This window comes from Hemitrygon akajei, chromosome 4, assembly GCF_048418815.1.
Source record: "Hemitrygon akajei chromosome 4, sHemAka1.3, whole genome shotgun sequence".
In the NCBI taxonomy this organism is placed as follows: domain Eukaryota; kingdom Metazoa; phylum Chordata; class Chondrichthyes; order Myliobatiformes; family Dasyatidae; genus Hemitrygon; species Hemitrygon akajei.
In genome coordinates this window covers 181,086,813-181,102,800 of record NC_133127.1, presented here as the reverse complement: position 1 = coordinate 181,102,800, position 15,988 = coordinate 181,086,813, and the positions used below count along the sequence as shown (strand labels likewise).

The 15,988-nt window shown below is 41.1% G+C and overlaps 1 protein-coding gene across 4 annotated transcripts in view; it reads left to right on the top strand.

The window, feature by feature from the left end:
- The window catches only part of cyfip1 (cytoplasmic FMR1 interacting protein 1), a 155,970-nt gene that overhangs the window by 52,484 nt on the left and 87,498 nt on the right, over positions 1 to 15,988 (top strand). For all 4 annotated transcript variants that reach the window (XM_073044136.1, XM_073044133.1, XM_073044135.1 and 1 more), the window contains exons 7-11: positions 1,551 to 1,732; positions 7,284 to 7,380; positions 8,177 to 8,305; positions 10,033 to 10,137; positions 14,691 to 14,782. In XM_073044136.1, the coding sequence (XP_072900237.1) occupies positions 1,551 to 1,732; positions 7,284 to 7,380; positions 8,177 to 8,305; positions 10,033 to 10,137; positions 14,691 to 14,782 (605 nt within the window). The remainder of the gene's footprint in view (positions 1 to 1,550; positions 1,733 to 7,283; positions 7,381 to 8,176; positions 8,306 to 10,032; positions 10,138 to 14,690; positions 14,783 to 15,988) is intronic.

Sequence of the window (15,988 nt, the reverse complement as noted above, 5' to 3'; positions counted from 1 at the left end):
CTATGAAATGCATCTCCTATTAAACACCAAGGAAACTTTAATCTCTGCAATAGTTTGTTTTATTCCTTTCCCCTGACTCACACTCAAGTCCACTGGTAAAATCTTTATCAACTTAATAATCCTCCAGTAAATGGATGTCCACATTAACCAAATAATATCAAAATTCTGCCTTCTATATCCTGTTCTGTACTACGCCAAATGAACCGGTGACTTATTTTTTGTTGGTTTGCATAACATTAAGTAAAATATTTTAGTAAAGGACAGCCTGTTCTGCTGGACTCTTTGTCACATTCATGTTTTGTCTTTCTTTTGCTTTACTATTTTTACTTCAGCTGTCTGTTTCATCTTGCTCGCATCTTCCAAGGTAACTTTAATTTCCTATGCATTTTCCCTTTCTCCTTTCCATGTGCTTTCCACAATTTGAGACTACTCCATTACCAAAGCCTTAACTTTTTAACCACATGAATGTATTTTGCCAAACGTTTGTGCAGCATAGCATTATGTGGTCACTGGTGACAAGTCACGTCATGTAAATCTAAGTGACAAACTGGAAAATGGTGTCTCCAATTATTCAGGGATTGCTTTATACTTGCGGTTTAATTTTCTTTTGCGTGCACACCTATTGGATATCTTTTTGTACCAGTGCCAATAGACGAGTGGCACTATTGTCATTTCATACCATACTGCTACTTTCTTTTACTGTTTCCTGAGACATAAATTTGTTATAAACAACCTTTTTATTGTCTTGTAGCAGACTGTTGACATTTTTATTTTTAAAAAAAAAGTAATTCCCTGGACTTGCATTAATATTGCTGTGATGCAGAGTATAATTTTTAGAAGCTAGCGTTCCAGTATTTTTCTTTGATGTTTTAAATTTGAGCCTTCCTTGTGGTCCAGAAAATCTTTACTATATTTTATCATATTGTTTTTATTGTTTTAAATTTTACAATTGTATCATTAGCAGCTTCATTGAGAGGAAAAGTGATACTTTTTGAAAATTTAAAATACAGAAAACACAGAAAATTAGCCTGTCCCCTCAAGCCTGCCTTGCCATTCTATATGATTGTGCTCTGTTTGTCTCGGGCCTCAGCTCTTCCTCTGTGTGGACCCCCATAACAGTTAACCTGATCTCTCAAAAATTTATTTCCTTGACTTAAACACTTCCAGTGATAGAACCTCCAAAATCCTGTGGGCTAGAAAATTCCACTGCCTTCTGAGAATAAATTTCTCAGTTTTATATGACCTGCAGTTTTCAAGGTGAAGGTCATTTCACCTCAGTGTTGAACTGACTCTGCAGCTCATTCTCACTATTATTTGTTTACTTTTTTATTATTTGTACAATTCATCTTTTTTGCAAATGGAATGTTTATCAGTCTGTGTTATGTGTCTTTTGTGGATTCTGTTGTATTTTTTTCCTTGTGGCTGCCTACAAGAAAATGAATCTTGAACTTTGAAGTTTTGGTATGATGTAAAAATTTAATGTCATTAATCTGAGTTTTGCTTGTGGAGACTTGCAGCAACCTATAAATATATTTGGTTTTATTCAACAGCGCAATGCAATTGACCGCTTTTGTAACGAGGTGAAACGACTTTGTCATGCTGAGAGGAGGAGAGACTTTGTTTCAGAAGCTTACCTTCTCACACTGGGCAAATTCATTAACATGTTTGCAGTCTTGGATGAACTGAAAAACATGAAATGTAGTGTGAAAAATGACCATTCAGCATACAAACGGTGAGACTTTGATTTGTAATCTTAAAAACTTGGATAACTGCAGTTAAAGACATGGTGAATTTTTCTTTAGTTTTTGTTGATTGCTGTGACATATTTAATGAACAAACCATGCATGTTATTAAAATTCATTCTGTTAGGCACTGTTAATGGGGGAAGGGGGTGACCTATTAGAAGCCAGCACCAGTAGCTGGGTTATTAGCACCATGCTTAGCACTGAGGCAAAGAAGGGAAGGTGAAGTCAGATAAAGTGATGGTGGTAGGGGACTCGATATCAAGGGGTCAGATAGGCAATCCTGTGGCCACAGTTGAGACATCAGCAAGGTGTGTTGCCTCCCAGTTGCCAGGATCAAGGCTGTATCACAGAGAAACAGGACATTTTAGACAATAGACAATAGGTGCAGAAGTAGACCATTCGGCCCTTCGAGCCTGCACCGCCATTTTGAGATCATGGCTGATCAATTACTATTCATACCCAGTTCCTGCCTTGTCTCCATATCCCTTGATTCCCCTATCTATAAGATACCTATCTAGCTCCTTCTTGAAAGCATCCAGAGAAATGGCCTCCACTACCTTCCAAGGCAGTGCATTCCAGACCCCCACAACTCTCTGGGAGAAGAAGTTTTTCCTTAACTCTGTCCTAAATGACCTACCCCTTATTCTCAAACCATGCCCTCTGGTACTGGACTCTCCCAGCATCTGGAACATATTTCTTGCCTCTATCTTGTCCAATCCCTTAATAATCTTATATGTTTCAATCAGATCCCCTCTCAATCTCCTTAATTCCAGCGTGTACAAGCCCAGTCTCTCTAACCTCTCTGCGTAAGACAGTCCAGACATCCCAGGAATTAACCTGGTGAATCTACGCTGCACTTCCTCTACAGCCAGGATGTCCTTCCTTAACCCTGGAGACCAAAACTGTACACAATACTCCAGGTGTGGTCTCACCAGGGCTCTGTACAAATGCAAGAGGATTTCCTTGCTCTTGTACTCAATTCCCTTTGTAATAAAGGCCAACATTCCATTAGCCTTCTTCACTGCCTGCTGCACTTGCTCATTCACCTTCAGTGACTGATGAACAAGGACTCCGAGATCTCTTTGTATTTCTCCCTTACCCAACTCTACACCGTTCAGATAATAATCTGGTGTGCAGATAATAATCTGGGGATGGTGTGCAGCCAGAGTTCGTGGTACATATAGGTACCAGTAACATGGCCAGGAGCTGGGATGAGACCTTTCAAAGAGATTTTATGCAGTTCGATAAAAGTTAAAGTGCAGAACTCTCAGGGTTATAAACTCAGGATTACTACCCATGCCATGTACTCATGAGGTGAGAAATAGATACATAGTGCAATTCAACAAGTGACTAAGGAGCAGATGCTGGAGAAAGAGTCCCTGAAAGTGAGTCCGTAGGCTGCAGAGTCAGTTCAGCACTGAGCTGAACTGACCTTCATCTTTAAAGCTACTTGAAAAGTGAAGGTCATAGAAAACTGAGTAAGTGGGAGAGCTATTAAATGAGTACTTTGTGTTCTTACTTACCGAAGAGAAGGATTTGGAGGATTATGAAAGCAGAATGGAGCACGCTACTGTGCTCGGTCTTCTGAGAAGCATTAAAGTGGACAAGTCCTGAGGGCTTGATGGCATATATCCCGGTATATTGAAGGAAACAAGTGAGGAAAATGTTAGGCTATGACAGACATCATTGTGTGCTCACAGGTGAGGTCCCAGAGGACTGGAATATGCAAACTGTTGTGCATTTACTCAAGAAAAGAAGTAGGCATAATCCAGATAACTATAGGCCGGTGACCCTCACATCAGTGGTATGGAAGCTAATGGAAAGGACATTATGTGCATTTAGAAAGGTATGACTGCCTTGGAGACTGTTAGCGTGGCTTTGTGCAGACAGCTCATGCCTTACAAGCTTGATTGAGATTCTTGAGGAGGTGCCAAAGGAGCTTGATGTGGGTAATGTAATGAACGTTATCTATCTGGACCTTTAGAAAGGCATTTGATGAGGTCCTTTGTGGTAGGTTGAATTGGAAGTTAAAGATGTATGGGATTTTGGGTGAAATGAAAGCTTGAGTTCAGAACTGGCTTTCCTATAGGGATAAAAGGCTCTTATTCTGGCTGGAAATCCGTGACCAGTGGTATTCCATAGGGATCTGTGCTCGGACCTCAGTTGTTTGTGATGAACAGTATTTCAATGAATTGGATGAAAATGTAGATGGTGGATTAGCAAGTTTGTGGATGAGACCAAGATTGTTAGAGTTTATGGACCGTGTAGAGGACTGTCAAAGAATATGGCAGGATATAGATAGATCAGTTATGGATATGAACAGAGAAGTAGCAAATAGAATTTAATTAGGTCAGTGTTTTAGTTGTTACATATTGGAAGGACAAAAAAAGGAGAACGTAAGCAGTTAATGTTAGACCCTTATTACATTGAGGTACAGAGGAATCTTGGGAGTCCAAGTCCATAAGTTTACTGAAAGTGGCTTTGCAAGTGGATGAGGTATAAAGAAGGCATATTAAATGCTTGCCTTCATTAGTGGGAGCAGGAGTTGAGTATAAGGGTGAGGAAGTCTTGCTGCTCTCCATGACCTACTGAATAAGCAACAGAGCACCTTTTTGAACAGACTCATTCAGCTCCGCTGTCATAAGGATTATTACAGAAAATCTTTTCCACCAAATGCAATAAGCATATTACAATAGTTCATCTCTGTATGACAGAGAACATGTCATGGTGCAATCATCTCTGCTTTATTATTTCTTAGATTATTATTGCACTTTGATATATTATTGTGTATATTGTTATTCTGTATGTTTTTATTAGTTATGTCTGCACATTGCTACAACACACACACAATGCTGGAGGAGCTCAGCAGGCCAGGCAGCATGTAGGAAAAGAGTACAGTCGAAACCCTTCGGCAGGACTGGAGAAAAAAACTGAGTAGATTTAAAATGTGGGGGGAGGGGAGAGAGAAACACAAGATGAAACCTGAAGGGGGAGGGATGAAGTTAAGAGCTGGGAAGTAAATTGGTGAACAAGGCAGAAGGCCGTGGAAGAAAGAAAAGGGAAGAGGAGCATCAGAGGGGGGCGCTGGGCAGGCATGAACATCGATTTCTCTAACTTCTGGTAATGCCCCCCCATTCCCCCTCTCCTTCATCATTTCCCATCCTCTTTTCCCTCTCACATCCTTGCCTGCCCATCTCCTCCCTCTGATGCTCCTCCTCCCTTTTCTTTCTTCCATGGCCTTCTGTCTCTTTCACCAATTTACTTCCCAGCTCTTAACTTCATCCCTCCCCTTTCAGGTGTCACATATTACCTTGTTTCTTTCTCCCTTCCCCCTACCTTCTAAATCTACTCCTCAGCTTTTTTCTCCAGTCCTGCTGAAAGGTTTTGGCCTGAAACGTGGACTGTACTCTCTTTATGGATGCTGCCTGGCCTGCTGAGTTCCTCCAGCATTGTGTGTATGTTGCTCAGATTTTCTCTTGTTTGTGACTGGATCTGCACACTAAGTGTATTTTTAAATGTTGCTGCTGTAACAAAAGAATTTTGGACTCGGGATAATTATTATTATTATTGTTACTAAACTTTAGATCACAGAGTACTGCGTGCAGTCCTGGCTGCCCCATTATTGGAAGAATGTGGAGACTGGAGAGGGTGCAGGAGAGGGTTGCCAGGATGCTGCCTGGATTAGCGAGTATGAGCCACAAAACAAAGGCTGAACAAACTTGGGCTGTTCTCCCTAAAGCGTTGGAGGCTAAGGGGAGACCAGACACAAATTTTAAAATTATGACAGACAAGTAGGGTAGGCGGTCAGAATCTGTTCCCCAGCGCTGAGTTGTCAAATACCAGAGGGCATGATTTTAAGATTGGGGAGAGGGGCTGAGAGGTGATGTGAGGGGCAGGTTTTTACACAGAGGGTGGTAGGTGCTTGGAATAGGTTAGCAGGATCACTAGTGGAATGGGTCAATCTTATTGAGTTTAGGCGGTTTTTAGATAGACACATGAATATGAAGCGAATGGAAGAATGTTGATGGTACACAGGAGAAGAACATTTAGTTTTAATTGGCATCAAGATTGTCACAACTTTGTGGGCTGAATGGGCCTATTCATTGCCGAACCATTACAGCAGAGCGTCTTCTTCACATTGATATGCTTTGACTAGTAATGTTTACACTTACTAGCCAAAGATTCAAGGTAATTCGATTTTATAGAACAATATAGTGCACGAACATATCCTTTGGCCCACAATATATGCACAGAACACAATGTCAAATTAAACTGAGTATCTTGTGCTGATACATGATCCATATTCCTCCATTCTCTGCATATTTATGTGCAGCTCATTCCAAGAGCCTACCATTCGGTATAAAATATGTACTGCACACATCTCCTTTAAACTCTTATCCAACTCCTTCAACCTCCCCCACCCACCCATTGGCTTAAATGTATATCCACTAGGATTTGATATTTCTACCCTGGGAAAAAAATTCTAACTGTCTGTGCCTCTCATAATCTTCAAACTTCTATCAGGTTTTCCCTCAGCCTCAGATGCTCTAGAGAAAATGGCCAAGTTTGTCCAACCTCTCATCATAGCTCATGTCCTCTAATTTGGCCAGGATCCTAGTATACCTCTTCTGAACCCTTTTCAAAAGCCTCCATATCCTTCCTGTAATAAGACAACTAGAATTGCAGATGCGATTCCCAATGTGGCTAAACCCAAGTTTTATAGAGATGGAAAATGACTTCTAATCTCTTATACCCTATGGCATGACCAATGAAGTTAATGTCCCATTTTTACTACACTGTCTACTTGATTGGCTGCTTTCAGTGAACTATAGACTTGATCCCTCTGTACATCAATTTATTATTGTTATAATCTGGAATTTCATTGGAGAGTGGTACCTAACTCATTTGTTAAAGTTTGTCGTAATTGAGTCATACCAATTTAAATAATAGTACGATGTAGATTCTATATTGTTAAGCTGGAAAAAGTGCAGAAAAGATTTCTGAGGATGTTGCCGGGGACTGAGTTAAACGGAGAGGTTGGCCAGACTAGGTTTTTATTCTTTGGAATATCGGAAAATGAGGGGTGGTTTGGTAGAAATGTTTAAACAAGGCATAGATAAGGTGGTCTCCCAGGGTAGAGGAATCCAAAACTTCGGGGCATAGATTTAGGGTGAGAGGAGAGAGGAAAGATGTTAGAGGGGCCCGAGTACCAACTTAACACACTTGTGTGCGAAAGTATATGGAAGGAAGTAGCTGAGGCAGGTATAATCGTGTAATTTAAGAACCATTTGCATAGATACATAAGGGACAGGGCTTGGAGAGATATGGGCTGAACACAGGAAATTGGGACCAGTTGGGTAGGCACCATGGCTGGTCTGGACTCATTGGGCCAAAGGGCTTGTATTTGTGCTCTATTGCTTGACAACTAAGAAATTTGAATGGAAAGAAGTGTGTACTTTTGAAATAGGTTTTATAACAGTATGTGTAATATTGAACTTGTAATCACTGAATGATCATTGAAATTAAACTTTGTTTCAGAGCTGCCCAGTTTCTTCGTAAAATGTCAGACCCACAATCTATACAAGAATCTCAAAACCTGTCCATGTTTCTTGCAAATCACAACAAAATTACTCAGGTAAATGTGACCCATAATTATATTTCTGAGCCTCAAGAAGGACCTATTGAATTATTTCAATAAGTCTGTCTGAATATACCAATTAATACAAGTTATTTGAAAATTATATGAAACAAAGCTTTTTTGTAGTATTGTATAAATATTTTGGTAATAATTTCACTTTTGAGTTGGAAAGTTAGGACGTAAACTTCATTCCAGGATTTGAACATTTATGACTCTTTATGTTTGGATGTTCATCTTTCAGATATGACACCAAACTGGGCTTGTCACCCTGTTCAAGTAAACGTATAACATCTTAACTCCTTTTTAAATAAATGCTTTTTAGCATTCATTCCTTAACCAGCAAAATATCAGGGTTTGGTGGAATAATGATTTGTTCCATTGTATTTGTTAGAAATGTTCTGTGTATTAATATTTGAGGATTAATGATAAATGCAGCATTAATGATGAATTTTTCCAGACCAAGAAGGTAGGAAAATTAATTTGAAAAGCTTGAGTTGAACCTTGGTAACCCAGCCATGAAATGCTTGGATGGATATACCTCCTTTCATGTTGCCTTCAACAGTAGCATGAACTTTTGGATGCTTTCTGCTTCATCTCAGGCAGTAAGAGATTATCTACTGCATTGAGTGCATTTCCAGCTCATTAATACCTAGTGAAAATGTTAAGACAAAAAGACTATTGTGTAAAGTGAATTACTTCATTATTTTGTGAAGTATTGTGGACTTTTGCTGTCTGAAAAGCAAATTGTTGTTTTGTGTATCAAATTTCTTATTAATATATGTTCTCTTTACAGTCTCTCCAGCAGCAACTTGAAGTCATTCCAGGCTATGAGGAGCTTCTTGCTGACATTGTAAATATTTGTATTGATTACTATGAGAACAGAATGTACCTTACTCCTGGTGAAAAGCACATGCTGCTGAAGGTATATGTTCCTTTTTAAATTTCACAGAGGTTGTACAAATTATATAGCTAGAATTATGTATCACTCATCAGCTTATGAGCTTATAGAATAATTTACCCTCAGTAAATTTTGGCCATACAATACTTGAATGGTGTGTTGAAAATAGCTTGTTGGGAGTGTTTACTTCATTAGATAAAAGTTACATTAATCAGACTACAAAGAGAAATACACTCAATGGCAACATTATTAGGTACTCCTGAAAACTTTGTTAATGCAAATATTTAATAAGCCAATCATGTGCCGGCAATTCAATGTTTAAAAAAAAAGAATGCAGACATGGTCAAGATGTTCATTTGTTCAGAAAAATGATTTAAGTGACTTTGACCTGGAATGATTGTTGATGCCAGGTGGGGTGACAGCCTCTGGTCACCTCGTGAACCGGTCTACCATAGTTAGGATGTACCATGCTCCTCGGGACACTGGTAGGGGGCCCACGATATCCACATGAATGTGGTCGAACCACCGGTGGGTGGGTTCGAACTGCTGCGGCGGGGCTTTAGTGTGCCGCTGCACCTTGGCTGTTTGGCACTGCACGCATGTTCTGGCCCATTCACTGACCTGCTTGCGAAGTCCGTGCCACGCGAACTTGCTGGAGACCAGCCGGACGGTTGTCCTGATAGATGGGTGTGCCAAACCGTGTTTGGAGTCGAAAACTCGCTGCCTCCAGGCTGCCGGGACAATGGGGCAAGGTTGGCCGGTAGCCATGTCACACAGGAGGGTCCTCTCACCTGGGTCTACGAGAAAGTCTTGCAGCTGCAAACCCGAGACTGCGGTTCTGTAGCTGGGCATCTCGTCGTCTGCCTGCTGCGCCTCAGCCAGTGCTGCATAGTCCACCCCCAGGGACAGGGCCTGGAAGCTGGCCTGGAGAGTGCGTCCACCATGACGTTGTCCTTTCCCGAGACATGCTGGATGTCCATCGTGTACTCGGAGATTTAAGACAGATGTCACTGCTGGCGAGCCGACCAGGGATTGGACATCTTCGTGAATGCAAAGGTCAATTATTTGCAGTCCGTGAACGGCAGCTGGCCCTGGCCCTTGCAGGGCGGGCGACAACGGCGGGCTTCTGTGCCCCACCGCTGGTGGTAGAAACACCATTGTTCACTGTCCTGCTCACTCCTGCCTCTGTGTTGTGTGTGCCCCCCTGCCGGGCCTTGTCTGGTCTGCTGTTGGGCGCGTGGCCTGGTAATCTGACTGTCGGACGCCACGCTCTCCCTCTTGGCTTTCCACAGCACGTCTGCCTGGGCCGCCACCTTTCGGGGGGGTCGCTGAAATCTGTAAATACTACCCTCATTTCATCCTTGGATGTCCTGTCTGGCATTTTGCAAGTTGGTTAGCTGCTGTCTGCACACACCCAGATTTTGACTCAATTAGAAGGGAGTATTCTGCAGGGACAGTGTCCAGATTTTGTGATTTAATTAAACAGAACTTATGACAAAATGTTTCATTATCTTTTTTTAATCATTCACTCTTTACGTTGCTGGAAGATAGCTGGTAATTTCAATGAGCAAGCAAAAAATTATTTTGTTAGTAAATGCTGTAGAAAGCAGCATTACTTCCCATTTAAAAGTTTCTACTCTGAAACAAAGTATGAACAATCCAGACCTCAGTAGTCATCTAGCATCATTTCATCAGTTATATCTTTAAAAAAGCATTTTGTACCAAGTGTTTCAAATAAGAATATTTTACAGGTGATGGGCTTTGGTCTGTACCTTATGGATGGAAGTGTAAGCAACATATACAAATTGGATGCCAAGAAACGAATACACTTGAGCAAAGTTGATAAATTTTTCAAGGTAAGGAGATATCATTTTCTCTTGAACTAATGAAAACAACAACGGTTTTATCTTTGGATCTGTTTTTCTAGGTAGACATGTTTTTTTTGTATCTTTCTTTATAGTTCAGTAATTATGCATGTTAAGACATTAGGTGCTACATCTTGAAAACATAGTTTTTCAAAATATTAAAATTCATTAAGGGAAAAGAAAATTCAGAAGGCATAGACTGTCAATGATGTACTGCATGTCATCTATTAGCGTCTTGTTTTAAAGGAAATTAATAGTGCCATGAAATACAAGAAAATAGAGATTTTTGATTTTGTACTTAAAGTAATTGATTAAGAAATCCAGCAAAAGGCAATTTTAAGTCAACAGCTCTTTACCTTTCTGTTTTGTACTTGGTTTGAAAAAGGTTGTTGCACTTTTTAAAAGATTATTATGTGCCCAGGAATTAAAAGTCTGTTTTTTTTATTGTGCAATAAAATTTGTGCTTGCATTTATCAGGTAGTTATTGCTCACCTGTTAACTGTTTTTCTCCCTTTGTTTAATCATTAATTGCACAATATGCAGAGAAAGATGATTGCTGTATAGACAAATGTCTAATAAATTTATCATGGGTTTGTTTGGGCACTTCAGGGCATGTGAAATTATACTAGGTCAAACTCTAGAGCACATTTCCTTGCCAGGCCTCCTTATTGTTAGCATTTAATACTTTATGCACAAGTTATCTAAAGAATAAAGGATGTTTTATGCTGAGAACAATGTGATGCAAGGCCATAAGACATAGGAGCAAAATTAGGCAATTCAGCTCATTGAGTCTGTTCCGCCATTCCATCATGGCTGATCCTGGATCCCACTCAATCCCATACACCTGCCTTCTCGCCATATCCTTTGATCCCCTGACAGATCGGGAAATGATCAGCTTCCGCCTTAAATATACCCACAGGTGGCCTCCACCGCAGTCTGTGGCAGAGCATTTCACAGATCTACTACTCTGGTGAAACAAGCTCCTCCTTACCTCTGTTCTAATGGGTCGCCCCTCAAATTTAAGGCTTTGCCCTCTAGTTTTGGATATCCCTACCACAGGAAACAGCCTCCCCACATCCACCCTACCTAGTCCTTTCAACATTCAGTAGGTTTCAGAAAGATTCCACCCCCCCCCCCCACATTCTTCTAAATTCCAGTGAGCACAGGCTCAGCTTCTCATGTGTTAATGGAAAAAAGTATCGTCGACGTTTCAGGCCGAGACCCTTTGGCAGGACTGGATAAAAAACGGATGAGTAGATTTAAAAGGTGGGGGGGGGGGGGGTGGAGAAAAAGCACAAGGTGATAGGTGAAACCTGAAGGACACAATATATGACCCCAACAGAAGCACATGTGAAGTGTCAACTGACTGTTTGGGGCCCTGAATGGTGGCGTAGGGGCAGGTATAGCACTTGTTCTGCTTGCAAGGATAAATGCCAGGAGGGAGATCAGTGGGAGGGAAGAATGGACGAGGGAGTTGTGAATTCAGAGATCCCTGCAGAAAGCAGAAGGTGGGGGGAAGGGATGATGCGCTTCAACAGGTGTAGCTCTTGTTCTGCTTCCAAGGATAAGTGCTAGGAGGGAGATCAGTGGGAAAGGACGAATGGACCAGGGAGTCAAGTAGGGAGTGATCCCTGTGGAAAGCAAAAAGTGTGTGGGAAGGGAAAGATATGCTTCAACACCAAAGCACATCTCCCCCACCCCCCCAACTTTCTGCTTTCCGCAGGAATCTCTCCCTATGCAATTCCCTTGTCCAATAGTCCCTCCCTGCTGATCTTCCTCCTAGCACTTATCTTGCAAGCGGAACAAGTGCTACACTTGTGCCTGCACCTTCTGCCTCACTATCATTCAGGACCCCAAGCAGTTCTTCCAGGTGAGAGGACAATTTGCTTGTGAGTCTGTCGGGGTCATATACTGTGGTCGATGCTCCCAATGTGGCCTCCTATATAACAGTGAGACCTGACGTAGATTGGGAGATAATTTTGCCAAGCACCTATGCTCCATCTGCCAGTAGAATCAGGATCTCCCAATGGCCATCTATTTTAAATCTACTTCCCATTCCCATTCTGATATGTCAATCCATGGCCTCCTCTGCTGTCACAATGAGGCCTCACTCAGGTTGGAGGAACAAAATCTTATATTCCATCTGGGTAGCCTCCAACCTGATGGCACAAACATTGATTTCTTGAACTTCTGGTAATGCCCCCACCCACCCCACTTCACAATTCCCCATCCCCTTATCCCTCTCTTACTTTATCTCCTTGCCCTGCTCATTGCCTCTCCCTGGTACTCCAACCCCCTCTTTCTTCCATGGCTTTCTGTTCTTTCCTATTGGACTACTCCTTTTCCAGCCCTATATCTCTTTCACCAGTTAACTTCCCAGTTCTTTACTTCATCCCTTCCCCTCCCAGTTTCACCTATCACCATGTGTTTCTCTCTCCCCTCCCCCACCTTTTAAATCTAACCCTCATCTTTTTTTATTCCAGTCCTGCCAAAGAGTCTCGGCCCGAAATGTCGACCACTTTTTTCCACAGATGCTGCCTGCTCTGCTGAGTTCCTCCAACATTTTGTGTGTGATATTTGGATTTCTACCATCTGCAGATTTTCTCTTGTTTGTCATATGTTACTCCCTTCATTCCCGGAATCATCCTCATGAACCTCCTCTGGACTCTTTTCTGAGATATGTGGCCCAAAACTGTTGATAATACTGTTAAGTGCAGCCTGACTAGTGTCTTATTAAAGGCTCAGTATTATCTCCATATGCGATGTTTGTAGCACCTGATCAGTGTTCTCTTTGAGCATGATTAGGTGTTGAAGCTAAATAACAAAAAAATGTTCCTGAAAGAAATCACTTAAATACTTGACCCACTTTTACTTTTTGTCTGCATCCACGTAAGTTTATCAACCTCAACATTTACCTGATGTTCTCAGCGGAGTATTGCAGAATAGCATTTGTTAGGAGTTACTTAAATATAGTTGAGAATCATTTTCACTGGGAGGATGGTATGAGTCTAGTAAATCAGGTTTAAGAAAACTGGATTATTTATGATATGGGTGGACAAAGCAGTCCACTGGATCAGGGCACAAACTGAAGAGAAATTAGGTAATTACGAATGCACATATGTACCCAGTTGATCATTTTCCTAGGTCTTGTTTCTTGAAATTGAAAAACCTGGTTACCTGGATAAGCCACATTTCTAACCACCCCAGCCCTACAATGATTATCTTCTGTCAAATTAGCCTTCTTTAACCAACCTGTATTGATCAAAGCACCTTTAAGGGAAGGAGTTGCTAATCTATTCACTATCTAGTGAAAATTGAAATCAAACAAATGCTGGAAGTACTCCACATGTCAAACAGTGTCTAACTAGCGTCAGTCATGTGCATTTGTGTGCTTAATAAGACACTGCTCTGTCCTTAGAGCAAACAGTTTTATATCACGTCAGTTGCATGTGCTTGTGTTTTGTTTTCCATTTGGGTTGACGAATGCTGATTCCAAAGCAGTGATTTTTGATCATTTTGTGACTGGACCAAATTAAAAGCCATCTGTCTGTCACTACTCATAACCCATTGGCAGAGATAAATGAAGGGTCGTAATTTACTGTTAGACTGTGACACTACTTCATACAGGAAGGCAATGAAGGCAGTCCATTATCTGCACCAGGTGTCTGCACTGATTTTGTTCATTTACAGTCAATCAACAGAATACGCCATTGTACATTGGATGAATTCTATCATCAAAAACTATTAGAAACTAATGCACAGTTTTATAGTATGGTAGTACTATTAGTAGTGTTCTATTTTTTTCTGTATTTCATTTGAAGACTAGATTATTTGTTACTCATTTTGTCTTTTGATTCCTTTTTAACTATTTCCACAAAATTTTTGGTAGTTGGGGTAGCCACTTAACTAGGCCAAAATGTCCTGGTCCCAATGTGTCTTAATTAACTAGAATCCACTATATATCTTAAGTTGTTGCGAGTGGGGGAGGGGTTGGTAAAACAAATTTGGAAGCGCCCAACAGATCCATTTGTGTCTAAAGAAAGAAAAAACTCAGTTAATCTTACCAATGGTTAAATTTGTAGCAGATCTAGCCATTTCTGATATTCGGAGAAAAGACAGATGAAATAGTTAAATCCAGTATTGAGTCCTAAAGGATGTAATAGGTCTTTTTGGTGCAGTGCAAGAAACCACAATAGCTTGCCACTTTAATTCTCTACCCCATTCCTCCTTTGACATCCATATGTGAAAGTCACAGTGAGGACAAGATTGACATTGATCGTGATGTCTCCCATCATCATCACCACTTAAAATAAGCATTGCCTAGTTGGCCTTGGTTTGAGAGAGATATGTCCAGAATTTCTTAAAGCTGGTGTTATTTAGACTTTTAGACTTAGCCTGTTACTTTGATTTTCAGACAAGGTTTTGTTTTGCCATTTGGTAGTAAAGTGAGACTATTATTATAAAACTTAAATTTGAAAGTTACCCAGAATTGATAACTTGCATGAAAAATGCCTTTAAAATGTTTTATCTTTGTCACTTTGCAGCAACTGCAGGTTGTACCATTATTTGGTGACATGCAGATAGAGTTGGCCAGGTATATCAAGACAAGTGCTCATTTTGACGAAAACAAATCAAGGTAAGGTTCTGAATCAATTGGCTTGTGAATATGTAAACATACAGTGCTGCACTCAGTACAAAGGGAAGTATGATGTGAGGGGATAGTGGATGGAGGCTGGAAGCAGTGTAATTTCTGTTTAGTTGGCAAGTTTCATTGCATGACTTTAGTCAATTCATTTCAGACAGGTTTAGGAAAAATTCAATTTAGAGGAAATTTTTGCTGCTTTGCATAAGGCCACCCCTAATTCAGCATCTTGTCTTGATGGCAAAGGACATAAGATTATTGAAAAAGAAAAAAAATAAACAAGAAAATCTGCAGATGCTGGAAATCCAAAGCAACACACACAAAATGCTGGAAGAAATAATCAGGCCAGGCAGCATCTATAGAAAAGAGTAAGCAGTCAACATTTTGGGCTGAAACGCTTCATCAGGACTGGAAAGGAAGGGGAGGGCAGAATAAGAAGGTAGGGGGAGGAGAGGAAGAAGTACCAGGTGATAGTTGAAACGGTATGGGGTGAAGTAAAGAGCTAGGAAGTTAATTAGTGAAAGATAAAGGGCTGGAGAAGGGAGAATCTGATAAGAGAGGGCAGAAGACTAGGGAAGAAAGGGAAGGGGAAGGAGTACCAGAGGGAGGTGGTGGGCACGTTAAGACCATAAGACATAGGAGCAAAATTAGGATATTCAGCCCATCACGTCTGCTCTGCCATTCCATCATGGCTGATCCCAGATCCCACTCAACCCCATACACCTGCCTTCTCGCCATATCCTTTGATGCCCTGACCGATCAGTAAGCAATCAACTTCTGCCTTACATATACCCACGGACTTAGCCTCCACTGCAGCTTGTGGCAAAGCATTCCACAGATTCAGTACTCTCTGGCTAAAAAACATTCCTCCTTACCTCTGTTCTAAAAGGTCATTCCTCAATGTTGAGGCTGTGTCCTCTAGTTCTGGATAATCACACCAGAGGAAATATCCTCACCACGTACACCCGATGTCGTCCTATCAACATTTGGTAGTTTCAATGAGATCCTCATGCAATCTTCTAAATGCCAGTGAGTACAGGCCCAAAGCTGGCAAATGCTCCTCATATGTTAACCCCTTCATTCCTGGAATCATCCTCATGAACCTCCTCTGGACTCTCTCCAATAACACCCATCCTTTCTGAGATATGGGGCCCAGAACTGTTAACAATACTCCAAGTCCAGCCTGACTAGTGTCTTATA